At 51.1% G+C, this 21,797-nt stretch overlaps 9 protein-coding genes across 9 annotated transcripts; 2 read left to right on the top strand and 7 right to left on the bottom strand.

Annotated features, from left to right (window-relative positions):
* Positions 1-1,009: 1,009 nt before the first annotated feature.
* BGZ61DRAFT_497770 (uncharacterized protein) lies at positions 1,010-2,483 on the bottom strand (the record flags this gene model as incomplete). Its single annotated transcript, XM_046251200.1, has 4 exons — positions 1,010-1,376; positions 1,434-1,707; positions 1,776-2,247; positions 2,376-2,483. The coding sequence occupies 4 exons, from the start codon at positions 2,481-2,483 to the stop codon at positions 1,010-1,012; spliced, it is 1,221 nt and encodes a 406-aa protein (XP_046099012.1).
* Positions 2,484-3,457: 974 nt separating this feature from the next.
* On the bottom strand, positions 3,458-5,740 carry BGZ61DRAFT_521610 (sugar transporter). Its single transcript, XM_046252499.1, has 4 exons — positions 5,111-5,740; positions 4,536-5,045; positions 3,779-4,476; positions 3,458-3,724 (listed from the first exon to the last, which is right to left on the bottom strand). Exons 1-4 carry the CDS (start codon positions 5,308-5,310, stop codon positions 3,492-3,494), a joined length of 1,641 nt encoding a protein of 546 aa, XP_046099011.1. The 5' UTR covers positions 5,311-5,740; the 3' UTR covers positions 3,458-3,491.
* Positions 5,741-6,283: 543 nt separating this feature from the next.
* BGZ61DRAFT_459707 (FAD binding domain-containing protein) lies at positions 6,284-8,725 on the bottom strand. Its single transcript, XM_046246948.1, has 3 exons — positions 8,411-8,725; positions 6,863-8,352; positions 6,284-6,809 (listed from the first exon to the last, which is right to left on the bottom strand). The coding sequence occupies exons 1-3, from the start codon at positions 8,536-8,538 to the stop codon at positions 6,517-6,519; spliced, it is 1,911 nt and encodes a 636-aa protein (XP_046099010.1). The 5' UTR covers positions 8,539-8,725; the 3' UTR covers positions 6,284-6,516.
* A 405-nt stretch (positions 8,726-9,130) lies between these two features.
* On the top strand, positions 9,131-11,431 carry BGZ61DRAFT_459706 (amidase). The gene is made up of 7 exons (XM_046246947.1): positions 9,131-9,579; positions 9,647-9,668; positions 9,724-9,731; positions 9,836-10,100; positions 10,169-10,363; positions 10,434-10,793; positions 10,845-11,431. Exons 1-7 carry the CDS (start codon positions 9,311-9,313, stop codon positions 11,400-11,402), a joined length of 1,677 nt encoding a protein of 558 aa, XP_046099009.1. The 5' UTR covers positions 9,131-9,310; the 3' UTR covers positions 11,403-11,431.
* A 323-nt stretch (positions 11,432-11,754) lies between these two features.
* BGZ61DRAFT_556806 (uncharacterized protein) lies at positions 11,755-13,884 on the bottom strand (the record flags this gene model as incomplete). The annotated part of the gene is made up of 1 exon (XM_046255670.1): positions 11,755-13,884. The coding sequence occupies one exon, from the start codon at positions 13,882-13,884 to the stop codon at positions 11,755-11,757; it is 2,130 nt and encodes a 709-aa protein (XP_046099008.1).
* Positions 13,885-14,030: 146 nt separating this feature from the next.
* Positions 14,031-14,837, bottom strand: BGZ61DRAFT_482990 (uncharacterized protein; the record flags this gene model as incomplete). The annotated part of the gene is made up of 1 exon (XM_046249441.1): positions 14,031-14,837. The coding sequence occupies one exon, from the start codon at positions 14,835-14,837 to the stop codon at positions 14,031-14,033; it is 807 nt and encodes a 268-aa protein (XP_046099007.1).
* Positions 14,838-15,959: 1,122 nt separating this feature from the next.
* Positions 15,960-17,287, bottom strand: BGZ61DRAFT_556803 (polysaccharide deacetylase; the record flags this gene model as incomplete). Its single annotated transcript, XM_046255669.1, has 6 exons — positions 15,960-16,073; positions 16,143-16,270; positions 16,326-16,378; positions 16,428-16,983; positions 17,119-17,198; positions 17,262-17,287. 6 exons carry the CDS (start codon positions 17,285-17,287, stop codon positions 15,960-15,962), a joined length of 957 nt encoding a protein of 318 aa, XP_046099006.1.
* Positions 17,288-18,526: 1,239 nt separating this feature from the next.
* BGZ61DRAFT_556795 (uncharacterized protein) lies at positions 18,527-19,549 on the top strand (the record flags this gene model as incomplete). The annotated part of the gene is made up of 3 exons (XM_046255668.1): positions 18,527-18,627; positions 18,737-19,440; positions 19,498-19,549. Exons 1-3 carry the CDS (start codon positions 18,619-18,621, stop codon positions 19,547-19,549), a joined length of 765 nt encoding a protein of 254 aa, XP_046099005.1. The 5' UTR covers positions 18,527-18,618.
* A 365-nt stretch (positions 19,550-19,914) lies between these two features.
* BGZ61DRAFT_398965 (2OG-Fe(II) oxygenase superfamily protein) lies at positions 19,915-21,314 on the bottom strand. Its single transcript, XM_046243006.1, has 3 exons — positions 21,126-21,314; positions 20,380-21,047; positions 19,915-20,296 (listed from the first exon to the last, which is right to left on the bottom strand). Exons 1-3 carry the CDS (start codon positions 21,160-21,162, stop codon positions 19,970-19,972), a joined length of 1,032 nt encoding a protein of 343 aa, XP_046099004.1. The 5' UTR covers positions 21,163-21,314; the 3' UTR covers positions 19,915-19,969.
* Between the last annotated feature and the right edge of the window lie 483 nt (positions 21,315-21,797).

Genomic DNA, 21,797 nt, shown 5'->3' with positions numbered 1-21,797 from the left:
TGCCGCGTCTCCTGGCTGTTGACTTTACCGTTCGTTCAAATCACGTATGGTTATCTGGTATGCGCACATGTTTAGTTGCCTTCACCATACCTCTTCACGTATGTTTTGCCTGTATTTAGTTCACAAAATTGTGCTCTCAATGTAGATGCGATACAGCGATTGTGAGCTTCTGAAACACTGTAATGGTCCAGCCCCGATCATTCCGTCATGCCTATCCTGAGAGGGCGGGCTCGAGAGAAGAATGAGAATGTATAGGGAGTTTAGAAACCTTTCTTATACGACCAGTTTAGCAGCAGGAAGGGACGAAACAACACCCAACTCATTAACTTACCCTAGGGGAAATGCACAGAGTGTCGTCGCACAGGCGTCTTGGCCGGTCAGCCCGAAGCTGCACCAGATTACGCGTATGAGGTCGGATCAATCTGAGGCTTATGTCTCCTGATAGGGAAGCATCTCATGAGATAGAATATCGGGTCGGTCGCAGGAAAGTTCGCTGGCAAGGCATCAATGGGGCCTGCGGCAGCCCGATATCTGAGGGAGGTTGAAGACGGAGGTTGGACAGGGAACGTAGTAACGGCAAGAAGGCTCAAATAAATCTCTCAAAAATAAAGGCAATCAATTAATAGACTCCCTAGCAGCCTCGAGCCCTTCCGGCCTCTCTGACTTCTAGGAAGAATCTCTGATAAAAGAAAAAGACCATGATTTCCCCCAGTGACGGCACTGACCTCCCCTTTTAACCCCATCCGGGTCACCCTAGAGACATCCCCGCTAGCGACCAGCTAGCCCAAGTGTCCCTAACCGCCTGTCACACCAGTCAGATCGTCTACATTTGCAACATTGCGACGCTAGAGAGAGAAAATTTTGCAAACAGGTCTATTCATCAAAATACTGAGAAAGCCTCTCACTTTCCCGAGGCATTCATTCTAATCTAACTTCCTGGACGGTAATTTATTCCCTTATCAAAAATGATATGCTTCTGCGGCAATAATCATTCATTGACTTCATAACTTTAGCTCGACTCCGTCTTCTTCTCTTCGTAAAAAGGATAATCGTTATAGCCCTTCTCAGGAGGGTTCGCTCCATAGAATGTAGATCGGTCGTACTTGTTAAGTGCCCAGCCGTTCTTGAGGCGCTCGGCAAGGTCAGGGTTGGCGATGAAGTTCCTACCAAAGGCGATGAAGTCGGCATCGTTGCTCTTCACCTTGGGCGCGGCGTTATCTGCGTTGAAGTTGCCACAGGCAAGGAACTGAATGCCAGCAGGTTTTAGGATGTCGCGGAATAGCGACAGGGAGTTTTGTGTCTTTTGCTTTGAAGTGCCCTCGAGCGACGCCATCTTCTGCTCCTCATCAAGGACCTCGTCGAAACGGGGCTCCACCCTATGGAGAGTTGTCAGCTGATGTTTTCACTGTGGAGCTGTGAATTGTTCGACTTACATATGGACGTAGACCGGACGCTGGGATGCAGCCATGTTGGCGATGCGGCTGCAGAGATATGACCAGTGGGCGTTGGGATCACTGTCCCGAGTATCCTGGAAATAGTTGAAGGGGGAAAGACGAATGCCGACCTTCTCGGGGCCAATGGCATCAGCAACGGCGGACAAGACTTCGAGCACGAAACGACACCGGTTCTCGAGAGTGCCGCCGTACTCATCAGTGCGGTTGTTGATGTTGTCGTGGAGGAACTGCTCCAACAGATAACCGTTTGCTCCTAGAGTGTGTTAGAGCAATGTTGTCGAAAACCCAACCACAGTTGGTAAGATAGTGACAGGTTCCTACCATGAATCTCGACACCGTCGAACCCAGCGTCCTCCACAGCCCTCTTGGATGCGGCTGCCCACTCAGCCGTCAACTCGTGGATCTCCTCCACAGACATCGCCCGAGGAGGCTCGTCCTTGCAATCGGTACCGTCGAGATACTTTCCGTTCATGGGAGTTGTCCCTGAAGAGATAGGCGAATCTCCTCCACGGAGTCCAGCAGACGAAGCACGGCCAGTGTGCCACAGCTGGACAAAGATAAAGCCACCCTTGGCATGGACGGCATCGGTCACCTTGCGCCATCCCTGCAGCTGGCTCTCGGTGAAGACGCCTGCAACGCCGGGGTAGGCGCTAGCATTAAGACAGATATCAGTGGCCTCGCTGATTTGGAGACCGCCAGCACTAGCACGGTCGCCGTAGTACTTGGCAACGCGCGGGCCAGGAACATGAATGCCACGGGACTCAAGGTCATTGCGCATGCGAGTGTTGGGGGCCTGGTCGAGAAGGTCAGTTAATCCGAGACGTTTCAAGGTTCGCTGAAGCAAGGGTAAAAAGTATCGTGAAGCCACGCGGTTTCAGTGCTCTCCTATGCTCCCAGATGCGTTCTCTGTCGTCTACTCACCTGGACAATGCGGTGCTTGAGCGTGATGTTGCCCAGCTTCATGGGGATAAATAAGACCGTGTCCTTGAGCGCGGCAATCGCCGGCGGGGGTGTAGTGGCTGCAGGCATGGTTGGTTCGGTGTATGACGAGATTGCAATGGATGATTTCAGATAGTCTGAATTCGTAACCTTGGGCAAGACAAACTCTTTTGAAGGCGCAGATTGAATCTCGGAATCTAGATGCTAAATCGAGATGCCGTGCACTAAATCTGAGACGGAATTCAATCCAATGGGGAATCAGTATTTAGCCTCCAATTGTGGACATTGCCTCAATCCCCATTCTTGGAGTGGGAGCTTGGAGTGGACTGAAGTGGGAAGTGGAAGAAGAGCCGGCGAGAGTGGGGGATGTGTTGGTCGATTATCTCACCCCTGACAACCCACTCCTGATGAACCGTTGCCCTTGCAAGTACTCCATGTTCACCTTCTCGTATCGGCAAGTGGATTTGTGCCCCGGAGAGAAACAATCAGTGGATCGATTAGGGAGTGATCGAACGTCTAATTGCGCCAACACGTCTATCTGAGGGTGGACCTGGAATCCTGGAGACTTGAACGCCTGCAGATGGTTCTCGAGTTCTGCTACGTAGTAGCGTCAAATGACAGGGAGTTGAAGCTCTCCAGGTTTGTCGAGTTCATCACCGCTTACGCGTCATTGAGGATACAAGGTTGTGGAAATGATGGAAAGGTTAAATGCGTCTAGAAGGGAACATGGCCATGCATCCATCGCTATGCGGTAGTTCGCGCCGAGCCGCTGCAGGGAGCAGATCCCCGGCCGTATCCTCAAATCAAACAAGGTGGTGTGGTACGGGTCGCACTCGTACGCTTCCGATAGGACGTCCCCCGTGACAAACTTGGCTAGCCACAGCCTGGTAAACTTATTGTGTGTCTGCAGGTTGCTCGGATATCTTTCTCATCGCGAGACGCGTTCCACATGGTGCGCAAGGAAACATCTCAACGGAATTAGGCTCAATTGCAAATGTACAAACATTGTATTTACTAAATACGAACAGTGAGAAATGTAATCTCTCATTGTAAAGGTTCAAATCCCAACCCACCGCGCCGACACATCGGTGCTGCCATCTAAAGGGAGGCATGGCCGTGAGTCTCAAAAGGAAGCCCTAAGCAGAAAATACCAGCCAAAATCCATAGCGCAGCGCTGGCGTAGATTGGCACCGTCGTATATCCTGCGTAGGTCGAAATCAACGAAGCCACCAATCCTCCAAAACGGAGAAGTGTGGCGGCGACACCGGTTCCGGTACCGCGGACTGGTCCAGGGAAAGACTCTGGGGTGAATCCGAACATGACAGCGTATTCTATGGAAGAGGTTAGTCAACTGGAAAGCTGAAGAAGGTAGGAAATATGCATACCAAAGTTGCCCAGGATACCAGTGGCACACTGGAATCCAATGTCTGCCGCCTGTGTTCCCGCTACGGTATAAACAAACAGGAAAACTCCCGTCAGAACAGCCGAGATGGCCATCATCCATCTGCGACCGAAACGCGTCTCCACCAAGAAGCCTGCGGCGACGGGTCCAAGGACTCCGACGGCTGAAACGATGCAGTAGATCATGTAGGTGAAGTCGAATCCGGTATTGGCTCTGTAACTCTTCTTGGTTTCCAGGTACGACGTAATAAAGGCAAAATAAAGAGGATAGGCGATTCCGATGGTGAGCCAGATCAAGAAAGTCACCGAGCTGTGCTGAGCCATCTTTCGACCGGCAAATAGCTTCTTGTAGCTGTGCGTGTTGTAGTCCTTGAAGCTCTCCTTGAGGATTTGCATGTTTGACAGGCGAGTCGTTGATTGAGTAAGGTTGTTGTCCTCGGCGACAGCCTTGCCAGTAGTTCCCTCGGCGGCGTTGCATTGCCTGTCAATAGACTGGAGCATGTCAAGAGTGAGGAGCTCCTCCTTGCCGTTGTATCGGGCAATGTAGTTGACAGCCTCGACAGCCTCGGCATCACGGCCCTTGGAGATGAGGTAGCGTGGGGACTCGGGGATCTTGAATACGAGAATTCGGATCAGGCCAAATGCGATGGCGATCCCTCCAAGGGTGATCATAAGATATCGCCTAGAGGGTATGTTAGGCGTTGGGTCAAACGGAAGAGACAGAGGTAGATGGTGACTTACCACCCCATGTTGTCGCGCGAAGCACAAGGCGCATCTTCACTGGAGCAGGCAAAGTTGGCCATGAAAACCCAAGACAAGAGAGAAACGATGACCTGTCCCAAGTTCCACCAAGCAGAAAGACTGACAAGCAGCCACTGGTGGCTCTTCGGCACAAACTCGAGGAAAATGATGCTATCAACGGGAACGTTTCCACCAGCAGCGGTACCAATAACGGCCCAGAGGGCGCAGAAGGCGACGAAGTTCTGGGTGCCCGCGACGGCGCAGGCAAAGATGCCGCCAATGAGGATGGTCGCGTTGAAGGCGGGCTTGCGGCCGATGAGATCAGCCGTGGTGCCCCAGAATGAAGCACCGAGGATGAGACCGATGTAGTACGCCACAGAGCTGAAGCTGAGCTTGCTGATGTCGGTGAACTCGTTGCCAATGGGGGGTCGGACCGCGGTGATGCCCTGGGACCAGAAGTTGTCGACAATCCAGCCGAATCCGTTGACGACGAAGAGGATCCATTGGAACCTAGATGCCACAGCATTGTCAGCTACTATTCCATGTCACTTGGATGAATTGACTAAACAACTTACTTTCCCATGCCGATCTCGGTAAGATGTTGGGAGACCAGCTCAGACTTCAAGCGGTAGCTGTCATCGACAGAGCCACCGTAGAAGTCACGGACCGCGGCATCAGCAACAACAACCGTCTCACCGGGCTGAATAGAATTAGAGGTCTTGACCTGGGTCAATTGCCCCTTGGTGGACTGGCCCTTCTCACTATCGCTAGACATGGTGAAGACGTCGAGTAATGTGGTGTTGTGTCTGAAGGGGTAGAGGAGATGTGACTGGTCATTCGAGGATGTTCTGGGAGTGCCGTTGCATTTATTCAAATACTCTTTGGATCCCTGCCGGAACCTGGAGAGATGACGACTGTGACCGGCACGACTCCGACTGGGTTTCGAGTTGAGCGCGATAGCTAGCGATAGTAGGACGTTGACCGAGCCTATCGCTTATCCATGCTCTGGCCTGACACTTGCGGCCAGCTCACCTTAACATGCCACGCTGTATCAACCTATCTGAAGACGTTCCGGGCGTATTGTTGGCTTCAGTATCAATCGCTATCGGTATCAGGGCCAAGACGCAGTTATCTCGCCGCGGCCAGGATCAAGCGTTGGAGTTGTAACAGCTCCACCCCCACTCCTGATGGATTGGCCAATGATGTCGTCCATATTAGTGGCTGCTACGACAGGCATTGATTGACGAGTCATTCGATGTGCGGGGGAACCTTGAACAACTGCAAGCATGTCGTCCAGGCTGTATATCGAGCTGCGGGCGAAGCTGGGCGGTCAGGTCTTAACAGGCAAGGCCCGGGGCTCCGGGGGCCAGAAGCCGTAATCTGGGGTCGGTCTAGGGCGATTCTAGAGCTTGAAGCGAAGATTACCGTCGCAGTATCATAGAGTGGGCAGCCGAATCCCACTCTGCGGCGGTGGAATGGGAGGTAGAGTTCAGCTACCGCCGCTTACGAATGATGGTGTCGTCGAGTGGCGACTGACTTTGGCTAGACAGCTCATGCGTTTGGCCTGCACTGTGACCCTGAATGTGATACTCGTCGGAGGCTGCTGGAGTGACCCCAGAGCGGAGGTTTTAGCAATTCTAGAAGCATTCGAAAGTGGGTAGAGATGCAAGTACCGCCAATCCAGATGTCACCTGCCAGCTCGAATAGCCAATAACGGACGAAATACTGAGATCCCACGAAGGCGGGAGGATTCTAAGAAGCATGGGGCTGGTTGCGCAGGTACTCTTCTGGACGGGCAAGACTCTCACTCTCCGACATGTCATATTCTAGGCATAGGACCAGGGTTCAGATGCAGGTTGTGCATAGACGGTAACCATGGAAAAACTGTATGCAGCAGTTGACTCGTACAGAGCAGCGAATCCCAAAGACCGCGTCGCATTAGCATCAACCCATGACCCATCCCGCATTCTCAACCCGTGAATCAGTTGGCAGGGACCTTGAGAAATCCACCAAAATAGTCATCCAGCCATTTCGCCGCTGCCTCTCCGGAGTCTAACTCGGAAGTATTCCATCGCTTAACCGCTCCCACATACCCGTCCGGCCGAACATTCACTATTGCGGCTTCATTAGATGCGAGAGCCCCGAGCCATTTCTCGGTGCACCGTCGGCCCTGAGTATCAAGGCTTGGCACGTCATCCAGGTAGATGGTCCATCCGCTCTTTGCCAGGAAGGGCGGAAGTGAACCGATTTCAAACTCCTTCTTTTCGGCCGATGCTGAGATTGGGTGTTAGTGTCGTGATGTTTCCGCCAGAGCAGCGTTAACTTACAGATTAGGGAGTATGTGAAGAGGTGGCTAACGGATGTATATCTCTCCGGTCGGACGTAGACATCATCAGACCTTTGTGGCCGCGGCTTATCCTGGTAAGACTTGGCCGCCGCTGCTGACAAGCGAGAGACGAGCGATGATTCTGATGTTAACCCGCTGTTGAGACCAGCGAGGAACGATATCTCAGCAGTCCCCATAGCGCTGCCCAATACGACGTAGATGCGGAACTGGCCTAGCATCGGGATATCAAGCTGGATATCAACAGGACTGGCGTCCATGAATCTCGTAACCTTTGCGGGAGGCAAGTTGCATCCCGGCCTAGCAGCACCATTGAGGGCACCGTCGTACTCCAGATTCAAACTGTTAGGGCCATACTCGACGCCGATTCCTGAGATGAACCGGGTGTTTTGGCGAAAGTTCTCCGCGAGACGAGCCGCATCTCCAGCCGCAATCTCGTTGGCGTGCTCAAAGTCGAAATTGATCAAGTCGTGCGCAATCTTCTTTCTTTCCTGCTCGTAACTCTCCAGCAGGACCTCGTGCTTGGCCAAGCCACGGGAGGCCAGGTTGAGCTTCCAGCCGAGGTTCCACGAATCGTGCATGCTGGTGTTCATGCCCTGGGCCGCCTTGGGACTATGCGTGTGGCTCGCGTCACCTGCGATGAATGCTCTTCGCTGAGGGTCCGAGAAGCGAGCGGCGACGCGCTGGGCGACTTGGTAGTTGCCGAACCACTCGACGGAGCGCCACTCGACGTGGTACGGTGCCAGAATCAGGCGTGCTTGTTCTTTCACGTACTCTTCTCCCAGGTTCTTGGATGTGGCAGACGTCTTCATCTCGATGTAGAACCGCGTCATGTTGCGTTCACGCGGGATGATGAGAACAGAGCCGTGCTCTTCCGAAAACACCACCGTCTTGCTCCACAGATCGGGGAAGTCAGTCTCCAACTCTCCGTCGAGGACTCCCCATACAGAGTTGTGTGGTGTGCCCTGGGCGTAGGTATCGGGGATTGCCTGGCGCACCAGTGACCGCGCGCCATCACATCCGACAAGATAGTCGGCCAGAATAGTCTTCTCTCCCTGGCCAGTCAAGTCGGCGCTGATTTGTAGAGCGCCTTGAGGGTCGTCGTTTTGATAAGTGTAGGTCTTAAAACTGTGGCTGCGTTTCACCTCGAAGCCACTCTTGCGGAAGTCGTCGACAAAGACACCCTCTACCATGCCCTGGTGGCAGAGCAAGATATAAGGCTGCAATACATCGACTATAGACGGCGGGTAGTGAACCTCGCGGCCCAGGCGACGGAGGCTCTTGTCGCTTGAGCTTTGCCACATGCAGATATCGTGGACTTTGACGCCTGTGCGGAATAATTCGTCGCCTACTCGCAGCATCTGGAACGTCTCAATGGTCTTGGGTTGGATACCATCGGCGCGGCCGACGGCTGTCTGGTCCGGTCTCTCATCGAGCAATTCCACCTTGAGACCGAATCTGGCAACTAAGGCGCTATGATGGGTTAGACTGGGGTCGCTATTCTGCAAGGTGTTGATTGATGAGCACTCACCTCAGCATCAAGCCAGCAGGGCCTGCACCAACAACACAGACATCTGATTTCGCATCTGAACGGCCATTCTGGACGGCATGGTTTAATCCATTGGTAGTCCCGTTTACCGGGCTAGATGTCGTTGCCATGGTGGATTATAGCACTGCAAAACGTATGCTTCTAAATGAGTGAGCCTTTGAAGATGGAATCGCTGGAAGCCCAATAAAGTATCCGTCTAATGGTGTCCGCTCTAGCCTACCACCGGCGAAATGAGGCGGGCAGTCTCGCAGTCATTTATTACCCCAACTATGTTGACGATGGTTTCGTCTTTAGCCAGTTGGTGACGGCGAGCAAGCCGAATGGAGACCAGATGGAGATTGTCACCGATCCTAGACGCTCCGTCTGAGCTGACTCGGCCAGCTCCGCGTCGTCGGCATTTGGTAAGACCTGATTCCTCACTGGCAGATGGTACGGCGTAGATGGGGTCAAGATAGTGAACCCCAGTGCCATTCCCCCACTTTGGCTGCATCTCACAGTCCCCCACTCCTGATGAGACGAGCCGTTTTAGGCCAAGTCTGATGGTTCTCGCCTTCGCAGTCTCACAGCCAATGCTTCTGTTCGTACAACTCCACCCGCGTTAGGCCGGTGATATGTCGGAGTCGCTGGCTGGCTGGCTCGTTCTCACGATAGACCCGGCCGCGCCCGTTCCCCGCTCTGCTTATCCGGGGCTATCGGATGCCGGACAGAGTGAGTCAAGGGAAATCCAGGGCCGATCTCGCTTTGGTGGGAGAGCAAGGAGGGGTTCGACAGCACATTTCGCGTTTTTGGAGTAGATTGGAGATCCGGGACGGTCTACCAATTATTCGACACGTATTTGCTACCTCAACGTACGATTTGCAGTGTATCGACGTAACAGACATCATGACGGTCATTGCCGTACAAGCTAAACAAGCTTGGCAAGACGTTGTCGCCAGAAAGAGAGCCGAGCGGACAACGTTGTTGGCTCCTTTCGCCGCGGGTGCAAGCTCTGACAAGGGAACCAATAATGACAACGCAGGGGCTTCGGGCGAGCAACGCCAAGGCAATGAGAGCGATGATGTCACGCTCATCCATAGCGCCAATGAGTTGATTGACTTGATCGACCGTGGTGATAGATCCTGTGTGGCCGTTACGAAGGCCTACATTCAAAGGTTTGCTTCCATCCCAATGATATGTATCCAGTGTCCAGAGAGCTTACATCTGAATCGCTTCTTATAGAGCTGTCGAAGCTCATGACAAGGTATGTCAATTCCCCAATAATGTGCAAGGGCATCCCAACTAACGAAATACAACAGACAAACTGGTAAGCCTCCCATTGAGATATGCAGCTTTTGGTCCAATCCGACGCCCAATATAAATGCTTGGCTGTTGAATTGATTGTTAACTTTACCCTTTGGGATGGTGTAGTCTCACGGAGATTGCATTTGATGATGCGCTCAAGCACGCCGCAGAGCTCGATGCAAACCTTGCCGAGGGAAAGAAGCTGATGCTTCCCTTGCATGGTATCCCTATGACGTTGAAGGATCAGTTCAACTTCAAAGGACTCGATTCTACTCTCGGCTACGTGGGCAGGTCATTTTCGCCTGCAGCCGATGACGCTGCACTCGTCAAGATGCTTCGCTCTCTCGGAGCAATCATACTCGCGAAATCCAATCTGCCCCAAAGTATCATGGTGAGCTTAACATTGCAATCCACGTTGAACATAATAATATGAGAGCTGCATTACTGACACAATGGCAGTGGTGTGAGACTGATAACCCTCTCTGGGGCTTGACAACCAACCCCCTGCATAAGGATTACACTCCAGGTGGCTCAACTGGCGGCGAGTCAGCACTTCTCGCTTCGAAAGCAAGCATGGTGGGTTGGGGCACTGACATCGGAGGAAGCATCCGAATCCCCTCCCATATGATGGGTTTGTATGGATTTAAACCAAGTGTGCGTAAGCCGTCTCATTGGCAAATGGGTATTCCTCGAAAGCAAGCCAAGCGGCTGACCAGATTTGCAGAGCGCTCGTTTGCCTTATCAAGGAGTTCCAGTCTCTACTGAAGGACAAGAACACGTGCCTTCGTCTATCGGTCCATTGGCTCGCAGTCTCGACACGATCCATCTGACCATGACTTCTCTCATCCGCGCGAAGCCTTGGGAGTTTGACTCCCGCTGCGTTCCTATCACTTGGAGGGAAGGCATCTACAGGGAAGCTCTGGGTCGTCCTTTGACTATTGGAGTCTTGTTTGACGACGCAGTTGTCCACGCACACCCGCCCATCAATCGCGTTCTGCGGTCGGCCGTTGATGTCCTCCGCAATGCTGGCCATGAGATTATTGAGTGGAACGCCGACCTGCATGAAGATTGCATCAGAATCATGGTATGAATTCTTTCCCTCCGACCAAAACAATAGCTAACTTGACACTCACAGGATCAATTCTACACGGCTGATGGCTGTGAAGACATTCGCAGGGACGTCATGGCAGGAGGCGAGCCATTCATTCCCCACGTCCAGCGACTCATTAATCGTGGGGACGCAATCTCCGTCTATCAGTATTGGCAACTTAACAAGAAGAAGATTGAGTTGCAGCAAGCCTATCTGGAGAAGTGGGACTCGATTCGATCCGAGAATACCGGTAAGAAGGCAGATATCATTCTGATGCCGCCCATGCCTCACACTTCTGTGCCGCACGGTAACAGTCGCTGGGTCGGCTACACCAAGGTGTGGAACTTCCTCGATTATACGGCACTGGTGATACCGGGTGGGTCAGTGTGCAAGGAAGATGTCGCTGCGCCCTGGGATTTTGAGCCTTATGGGCCAGAGGATGAGTGGAACAAGAAGCTGTGGGAGGATCATGGAGAGCAGATGGCTTCTCTGGGCCTGCCTGTCGGGTTGCAGATAGTGGGCCGTAAGCTTGAAGAGGAGAAGGTCCTTGCTGCCGGAAAGGTATTGGACGATCTTCTCAAAGAGGTCGTGGGTAGAGATTAGACTAATCGACATTCATATTTCCGCCGGAGACCAGTTATTTCCTCGTGATTTAACCTTGCTATGCTTGATGTCACATCTTGTCATTTTTCTCTTTTTATACAGTAGAGCTAGTGAGAAATTTCTCTTGTAGGCCTTTAAGTCAACCCAGTATGTACAAAATGACGGAGGATAACTGAACCGATCGTGAGGTAATGGATGCTCTTTCAAGTTACAAAAACACTACGTTGGTCTCCTTCCCTCATTTCCATCGACCTAACGATTCAAATCTTGCAGTCTTCGGACTTGTTGTGATCCAAACGCCGATCTTTGCCTCGACATCTACTTAAACTCGCCAGTATCAATTCAATGAAGCTCATGAAGAAGCTTGACCCCTAACGATGCAAGAGTTGGCAAACAGATCATTGCTCTCGCGTAATAGCCGAGCTTTCTCTTTCATGATGATCCTCTTTATCATTTCCGACCCAAATGTGCTCTTTCTCACTTCAACTTCGTAATATTGGCCAAAGGCGGAGGTTGTATGTTTCGCCTTGATTCTAGCGACGGTATTCAAGGCCCTGGAATTAATTAGGTACCTACTCTTCAGTCGCAGCGAGTACCCCTCTTCCCTCTTCCAAAAAGATCCGCTTTGCGGTAGCACATCGAACGCCAGAACACGGGTCGATAGGGCAAAGTGTCCCGGGCCACCCCTCAGACTACATTTCGGCTGTGGTGAATTCACACACCGGTGCCCCGGGACTTCCAGACAAAAATCAGTAACGCAAGCAAAAGTGCTGATATGCTCACTATCCGACAAGCAGTATAGCCAAGGGTTCGTGCGACAGAGAGCCCTAATGCTAACCTTCTCTTGGTGCGGAGATACCCAAGCCGCCTCGAAGAAGTCGGTTGGTCGTACTCCGGTATCTTCCAGTGTGCGGAGGACTGCCAGAGTTAAGTCTTTCAACTTGGTCGATTGGTCAAGCGGCCTGCTGTCGCTGTCGAGCTTAGTTGAGGCCCACTTTGAGAAGTTCTCTGAGCCTTGCAAAGCCTGAAGAATAACAGGTATCGATTCTTCCGAAGTGGAGTACCCCTTGAGCGTGGGGAACTTATCTCGATGAAGTATAGGGCCGATAAGTGCAACCACGTCACATATCCGAGCTCTAGCCATTACATCAGTACAGTTGCTGATGAATAGGCCATGAATCTTGCCCATGCTAGCAAGAACCTCCTGCGGACTCTGCCTTTCCGTGATTTGGACGCGTTTCGCTGAGGTAGCCGGCCTCCTCTCCCATGTCGTCTTGGCCTGACTGGCAAAAGAAAATCCAATGTGACCGCCCACTTCATACCCAGTAAACGCTGTGTACGATTCATGACTACCAATGTCCTTGAGGAATGGGGCCATATCCTGACGGCGAGCAATGTCCGCATCGACATTGGCATGAGCACATTGACAGTTTTGACTGCAAGGACCCACTGGTTTGAATTGCTTCGGAGGGGTGGTCTCTAGAGAATGTACAGCGGAATACCGGTCATCGACACGGCTCTGAATCTGAGGCTCCAATATAGCACTCCCCGTAGAGGCTGAAGAGACGCCGATTTGGATCTTGCTATTGAGCTTCATGGTGGCTCCCGGATGGTGGTCACCTTCATCCCTCGCGGTGTCATGCATGGCCCAGTGCCACTTAGGAATCGCGGACTCGGATTTGCTGTTGACTGGATGAAGTATTCCACCGCCAATTTCGATCCCATCGATGGTGAGCTCTTTATCACCGTTGGCTAAAAAACATTCCGTGACCAGGATTTTACCAGGGCCCCATAAAGACAGGATTTCCTGGATCGAGGACACCAAATCTAAGCGTGTTGGAGCCCGAGACTGTGGTGGCTGCTCCCCGAACACCAAGACCTCCTGGCCTAGCATATCTCCAAAACATGTCAAGGAGCAAGCCGACGCGGTTATTTTTGGGCCTCCATCTCTTGTTGCTCCAGCCAGAATAATTTGGTCCAAATCATGCTCCACGAAGGATGAGCCGAAAGGGGAGCACGAACCCTGAACCCCAGATTGGACAGCCAGACACAGGGCTTGTATCGCTAATGCGGAGAGGTGAAGAACTGAGGTACGGCCTCGCGTAGCCAATTGAAAATCCGCGCCAAATTTCTCCAAGATGGTATGCAAACACTCCACAAGCTTTGACGGATTGGAGTTTAGTGACTCTTCCTTGTCTTGACGTGCTTGAGTCAGAGCCTTGTATGCAGCAACACCTGTTGCTACAAGACCCCCCGCTGCAGCTATAGGACCAACAAGTCCAAGAAAACCCAGTGTGATCGATGAACCGAGCGTGCCTAGCGCGGCTCCGACGGCCGAACCCTGTACATCTCGCGTAACAGGAGGAGGAGTGTCCCATCCTAACATATCAAGGGCTTGAGTGTGTTGATTTGTTCGCAGGAGAGACAAGTATGACTTTGTTATCTTTTCAAAGGCAGAGAAAAATACCTCCAGCATAAGCATGGTGATTGTTTCCGTTGATATGGTCTGGCTCCCTGATATGTCTCTCTCTCTCCTCAGGAACGGGACACCAAATGGACACCTTCCTTTCTCTTGGCAGATTCTTATGGCCACCTTCAGTCGTCCTATCATTGCTTTGATCCGAACAATTAGATTCCAGGTAAGAGAGATGTTCCAATCCAGCCATTGCGCTGACCAATAGCCTTCAATTCAGGCTCTTTGGAACAGAGAAACGAAACCTGGGCATCAAGCAACGAGGCGGTTTTGTTTTCGATAGATACGTGCGTACGGAACTCTTGCAGGTGGTAGTTCTCATCGAACTTCGGGACAGATGTCTCGGTCAATCTTCGAAAGCCAGTATTGAGTTGAGGCGGAGGAATAAATCCAGCAAGCCCAAGCAACGAGTCGATGTAAAACGAAAGATTTCTACTCAATCCATCATTTAAGTCGTCCAACTCGTTGCGTTCCGACCAGATATCTGGCAGCATGAAGCTGTGTGTTCGACTCGGACCGAGAGTCTTGGGGAAAGTACCCTGACCATCATGGCATCTGAGCAGCTGGAGCAGATTCTCACATCCTGAATGATCATGCAATCCACAGAAGCTTCTATTCTGCAGCTTGGTGTTCTTATCATGTGCAGCCCTTTCCAGATTAGCGCCACAGCGAAGTAGGGCCTCTGAAATGATCCAGGGCTTCTCAGTGACGTAGTCAGCGAGAAAGTTCGTGACAAACTGGACATCGTCTCCAGCATCATTGAAACCGGTCAGCTCTGAGATCCAACTGTCGTCGTCGCCTGGTTCTTGTTGGGCCAGGAGTGATTTTACCACAGGGTGAATCGTATCTCGAATAGATTCTCGAGCCGCAGCGAAATCCGATGACTGAGACAGCTGCTGCTGTTTCAGTGCGAGGTCAGGAACCGAGTCCAGAAATTTCTTTATGGGGCTAGTCAAAGACATTTGCGTGATATTTTCGGAGAGTCTGGATGATTTGTGGTTCAACAGACTGATTTTTTACAGTCTTTTCTGAAGTCTGGCGGAGTGAACGCACCAAGTATCGCGGGGTAAATTCTGTCTAATAAATATCGGCCTAAGCTGCCAAGGCAGAAACGGTCACCTGTCAATGTCAGCCTGGTAGGCGACCATGGCAGTTTGCCTCATTCTGCCGCCCAGTTCAGGCGAGTGGGTGTGGAGCGGTGAGATTCGTGAGTTGAGATGTACGTAAATAGTGACAACAGTCTACTTTCTGATAGCTCATTGCGGGAGGGCTTCTAACATTTGGTATCTATCTAGACGTAGAGGGTCGAGTCTCAATGCTTGGAGGTCTGCGGCCCATTCCAGCACGGACAACCGCACATATGATCTTGTGTGGAATAAGCGACACTCACTTTATGTAGGTATAGAAAACAGAGGCATCGTCACTGTTAAATAATTAGAGTGAGTCACAAGCAGTCACTCAACAGGATCTGCGCCCTCTCTCCATCGCGGCACCTTTGAACTTCTTTCGGTCCACGTTATCAGCATGTCTCAGCAGGTCTCTTGTCTGCCTCATTTGCATATTCAGGCACCCAATGGCATCCCGCCACATCATCCACGTCGGTTTGTCCGGGCAGCCACCTCCTTATCGCAGCACAAGAGCGAATGGTCAGCTTGAAAGAAAACCCGTCAAGTTCTACCATGGCCGCCTTCATGTGTTGTTGCCTAATATTCGACATGGCGCTACACCTGTCGGATGTCAAAGTCTGGTAAATCCGAGACAGCTCTAGCCAACCATGCTCGTCCCTGGCGATGGACCTATGGGAGGTAACAGACTCGCAGGCCGTGACGGGTTATGGCCACTAAAATGCTCAGCCCAAGAAGTGAGTCGCGGGTTGATGGGGCTAAGTGAGGCTAATGCGATGGTAAGGCGTTATTTATGAAGTCGCTTAACTTTCAGGTGGTATTATCAGGTGAGTCTCAGCCAAACGTCACACCAGCACTCCCCTAATCGGCAATCAAGCAAGTCAACCCCCTAAGAAGAAACGGAATGTGAAAGTGATGACATTTATCTCGGGTCATTACGTATCTGCGCTATCTCCCAGGCTACTCCGCCTGTGTCTTCTTCCATTCCTCAAACTTCTTCATAACCTCCTCCTTGCTCGCAGGCATGAGCGCTCCTTCGGGGACAGGATTCTTGCTCTTAAAGTGATCGGCCATCTTTTTAGGTCAGCATAACGCCATCTTCGAGAACGCACGAGTCAGCAGGATTTTAGGGACATCGCTTACCTCGGCCATTGTAACCCATTCAACGCCTTCGTGCTTGTTAATATGCTCGATGATGCGCTCGTGCATCAAGAGCACATGAGGTCTTCCGGAAACATCGGGATGAATTGTCATGGGGAAAATGAATTCGTCTGCAGTTCCGCTTAAGTCAGCCAATGCTTTTTCTCGAGGAACAAAAGTACAAACCATATTCCCTGTAAAAGTAGTCAAAGTGATCTTTCCAGATATCTTCGACGTCTCTGAATAACGTTTAGCATTGGTTTTTTTGTGGTAATCAGATCCACTTGCCTTGGGTTCACCCAACCGTGTGAGTTTGCGGAATTCTTGATAAACATCATCGGAGGCAGATCATCGATGTACCATGAGCCGGGAATCTCCACCAATCCGGTTTCTTGCCCCTTGACCAAAGGCTTCATCCATGTCTCGGCTTTCTGCTTGTAGTCGATCTTGGTCCAAGAATCCCCTGTTCGTAGCCAGTACGCTTGGCAGTCATGGTGCGACATGGAGTGGTCGTACTCAATGCCGTAGCTTAGCATCAGCTCAGTGCCCTCCTCGCTGGTTTCCCACCACGGAGCCACGCTTCCACGGGGCGGCTTCCCGCAAAATTCAGTGAGCATCTTCCATGTCTTGTCAAGAACATCACGCTGCTGCTCCAGTGTCATGTCCACGGGGTTCTCGTGGCTGTAACCATGCAAGCCAATCTCATGTCCTGCGTCTCGCACCATAGCACATTCCTCTGGGAAGGTTTCCAGGGAGTGGCCTGGGATAAACCATGACGCCTTAATATTGTACTTGTCAAACAGCTTGAGGAGACGGCGAGTGCCAATAGTTCCCGCCCACAAGCCTACAATAGCGCATCCATGTCAGAATACAATTGTCCAATAGTTTGCAGATGCCTTGTCACGAATTTGAGACTAGGCGGGGCCGGAAGATGCCCAGATTGGGGATGGGCTCCAGGGTAAATAGTTGACAAGCGTACCTCTGCTGATATCGCTTGTGCTATCTTCGCCACCGTATGAGCCGAGCCATCCCGCAACAGCATCAATATCCACACCGTAGCTGTTGAAGAAAGGAATGATTGTGAGTAGGGGACCTCAAATCATGGCAGTGACTGATGCTTACCACACGAGAACCTTCTTCTTGCCCATCTTGTCTGTATAACCGACGGTTTGGCCTGAGACACGTTTGGCGGCAGTGTTAATCAGCAAATAGAAGTCGCTAGAGGTTGTGGAGCTTAGTTTGTAAGGAGGTTCTGGCGTATGGAGGAGAGGTACAGAATGGTCTGGAAGTCGAAGAGACCAGGGACCCGTGTGTGGTAAGGGCCTTATATGTTGGGAAGTGAACCTCGTGGTTAATTCACTTATCGCTGATACGCTGTACTTGGAGACTACAGTGAGGATAAGGGTGAGGGGAAGGTACATCGTTTAGTTACACTACCTACCTTTTGTTCTGGAGCATCGGGCTACATAATCAACACTCTACGAAAATACACCAGAAATAACCACGGCGTTACAATGCAAGACTGTGGATGTTACTGGCATTCACAAATTTATTAATTTTACTCCCAACTTGGCACAGCAATTAATCACTGCCAATTACACATGCCTAATTATCTCTAATAAATTCTATGCAATTTTCAGGTTCTGTCAGGTAACTTGCTTAACGAGGAGAGAATACTTGGTACGGTCATAGATAAGAACGCTTAATCTAGCTAGTTTGTTATTATTAGTGCGCATGTAGCACTGAAGCCGTGCAACACATTATATCCCACTCTCAAATCCACATTTTTGGTCTCCCACTCTTGAGAAGGATCATGTAGGGTAGGACTATTTGTATATCCCCACTTCTGCATCTTATCAGGCAAATGCCTCCGCCGGCTGTAGGTCGGAATGATCGGACTTGGCTCTCTGCATATCGTGAGTGGATATTTAGAGGGGTAAGTCGTCTGCAATGGAGTCTTCTCTTATCCGTTTCAATGTCGCAGAGAATCCCATTCATGTTCGTGAATATTCCCCCACTCTTACAAGGGAGTGGCACTACGTAGATGCAGCTTGGGTTTTTAGGATCACTCCCTCCCACTCTCACTCTCCCCATTTCCACTCTTCACGCCCACTCTACACTTGGGGGAAATGCATCACGCGGCGATGATTCATTGAGGAGATCTTGGCATGCTCTGCTTAAGCCGGCAGATCGGAAACAGATCGCACTCCATCCCAATGGCCCACTTCGTAGTTGGAGGCGATAAGCCAAGCCCATTGTATACCCCTCTTGAGAAGAGGAGTCCGGCTTGTAGAAGTGAGATAGCTCGGTGCACATCTAGTATCACCCCCAAGAGCCTCAATCATCTGCCCACATCACCAACTTCCTGCAGTTTACTCGCCACCCTAGTTATCCAGGGAGAAATTATCAGAAGTCACCATCTGTACCAAAGCACAACCACAGCCTCTGCTCCCTAATTGAACTACCCCCACCACCACCAATGTCTCAGGTATGTTGAATGTCGACAGGGCAGTCTCAGTCTCAAATTGCCGGCCCCCCTCAGGATGGTAGAGAAAACGCCTCATCGAATGAAAGCTTATTTGTCATTCCAAATATAGTTCTCTCTCCAAGGCCGTGTGGCCATTGTCACCGGTGGTGCTGGAGGTTGCGGATTTGCCTTCACCGAAGGACTTACTGAAGCCGGGGCGGATGCCGCAATTTTTGACATGACACATCCTCCATCCTCAGATATTGAGGCGCTTGCATCAAAGTACGGTGTCCAGGTGAAGTCTTACATCGTCGACGTGACGTCCATGTCAAGTCTTGAAACCGGATTTTCCGCCGTCAGGAGTGACTTTAACGGCAAACTCGACATTCTGGTTGCATGCGCGGGCGTGAACAAGAACGTCGAATTTCTAGACACAAACGAAGAAGACTTTGAGAGATTATTCGGAGTCAACTGCAAGGGTGTTTACTTCTCCGCCAAGTTCGCGGCCGAGGCCATGATCGCCAACGGAACCAAGTGCGGCAGCATTATCCTCGTAGCCAGCATTGCGTCTCACATTGCAATCCGGTCGCAGCGATCCTCAGCTTACTGCGGAACCAAGGGCGCGGTTCGTGCCATGGTTGCGCCCATCGCGGCGGAGCTGAATGCACATGGCATCCGCGTCAACTCGATTAGCCCCGGCTACGTCAAGACAAACATGACGGCTGCTTTCCCTCATCTTCTTGAAGGGTGGAAGGACGAGATCATGAACCATCGCGTTGCCGAGCCTAATGACATCAAGGGAGCTTGCGTCTTTTTGGCTAGTGATGCTAGCAAGTACGACTAGCCCTGTTTGCTACTATAATGGCAGAGCTATGCTAACTTTATTGATAGATATTGTACAGGAAGTGATATTTTGGTTGACGGAGGTGTTACAAAATGGTAGCCGTGGTCGATATTGAAGTATAGATTATTACGAGCATGTAGGCTGCTGTGATAAATGCATCATGTCATGATTTAGTCTGCTCAATGAATAAAATCACCTTTACGCAACCTTAGGCGGTAAACCTCACCCATTTGAAGCTCTTAATTTCTGGCAAACCGTGATCTTTGATCCGCTAGTCATAAAAATGACACAAACCACTGACTCATCCTTGAATAGGGATGTTCCATGAGTATATGGATCCATTTGAGCCACTTCTGAAGAGAATCCACTGCATCATAGACAACCTTTGGAGGTTCTCATAGTCCATCTCCGCTTCAAACACTCAACGATACACATATCCAGCACAAGATTTTGCGAATATTTTTCACAGAATTCATTTGACTATTCTTTACATGCCTTTAGACCAAGGTGATCACTAGTCTACGCGACTGGGGTCTGAGCCTGACCGGCCATCTTTTCCAAACCCTGTTTGTAGAGCTGCGCCCGTCCATATGACTCCGCGTAAGCTGCAGAAACGGCTTCTTCCACTGTCACGGCGCCAAACTTGGCAGGCTTATCCTCAGACTTGCAGGTGGGGATGCACTCAACAAGGTAGTCGGGGTTTCCAGACACAAACACGGGGATGGAGTAGCGCTCCTTGCCGGACTTGTTGATGACACGGTGGATGTTGCTCTTGTACTTTTCGTTGGTCCACCTTGCCATAAGGTTGCCCAGGTTTACAACATATGCGCCCTCGGTGGGAGCGACCTGTTTATTCATTAGCGACTGTGGAATACATGGGGCTGTTGTTGATAAAGAGGCGGTCATGCAATTGGGTGTGGTGAACTTACATCAATCCAGGTCTCGTTTTGCTTGTCCCAGACCTGAAGGCCATCTACAGTATCCTGAAGAAGCATTGTGATAGCGCCGAAATCGGTGTGGGCTCCAATGCCTCGAGTAAGCTTGTCATCTCCGTCCTTAGGCTGGGTCGGGTAGTGGAGGAGACGCATGGTAGCGACGGCACCATCCATGAACTTGGAAAAGTAAGTCTCCTCCAAGTCCAGGGACAATGCTAGGACTCTCATCAAGTCTGAGGCTAGGCTCAACGTTGAAGAGTAGTAGTCCATGGAGTTGCCGCGGAAACTCTCGAGGTCGCTACCAAGACCCTCAGGCCACTGGTTAGGCCCGCTGTTAAGCTTCTTGTTGAGGAAATAAGGATGCGTCTCGGGAATCTCAGCGCCAATGTAGAATCCCTCCTTCAGCTCAGGCTTGGTTCCCTCCTCGAGGATCTGGGACCTGAGCATCTCATAGCCACGGTTCCAGGTATTGTTTTCCTTGGCGACCTTCTTCTTCTCCTCCAGCGGCATAGCAAAGAACTTCTTTGCGCCCTCCATCACGGCCTTCTGTTGTGTCAAGGGGACAGAGTGGCCAATAATCTGGAAAAAGCCATTGTAGAGACAGCTGGCGCGGACCTGGTCCACGACCATTTGCTTGAGAGCGGGGTCCCCAGAGTAGAAGCCTATAAACCCCAAATGTTAGACACTAGTTCGCTTATAAGGGCATCTAGCATTCATGCTGGATTCATGGACCGACGAACCCGAGAAGTCAATGATTGGGATTTCCAGCTTGGACATGATGAATTGTGATTGGACTTGGCGAAGCGAGTAGTAATTAGAGATGTCAGTTGCTTTAGATCTAGTAGTCTTGGTTGCTGGTGATAGTAATTTCGAGTTGAATGGCGTCAAGGTGATGAATGTTATATTTCCATGAGTGGGATAGATTCCACGATCCCACAGCCTGTCCACTCCTCACCCCAAGTCCAGCCACAACAAGTGACGAGTCATTTAGCGCTGGAAGTCCGTGTTGAAGCAGGCTAGACTCGGGTTTGGTTCAAGAGTGGGGTACAATACTGATGAAGGGCCAGCGGAGATAAGGTGGGAGCGGGCGTTAGCTCAGCAGAATGCTTCAATTACGACTGGAAGATAGCCAAGATAAGCGCTACGCTTTCCAATTCAGGGACTGGCTTCTGGATCGCCGGTAGTTTGACTCGCGGTTTCGGCCCATTCCGACCCCCACGATAAAGACGGAACGACAAGACCACGATAAGCCGAGTATCCGACAATCAGGCGTGCTGATTAATCATGGACCTTCTAACTTAAGCCCGAAGCCTGCACTCCAAAAATGGCGTTGATGGGACTGTGGCGCTGTTTTATTGTGGCTAGGGACTGGGAGAGTGACTATAGCCAGATGCACAGTGTAAGAGAACTCT

Source organism: Ilyonectria robusta (genome assembly GCF_021365365.1).
Source record: "Ilyonectria robusta strain PMI_751 chromosome Unknown BGZ61scaffold_23, whole genome shotgun sequence".
Lineage (NCBI taxonomy): Eukaryota > Fungi > Ascomycota > Sordariomycetes > Hypocreales > Nectriaceae > Ilyonectria > Ilyonectria robusta.
Note: the sequence above shows the minus strand (reverse complement) of the source record. Positions and strands in the feature narration are given on the sequence as shown.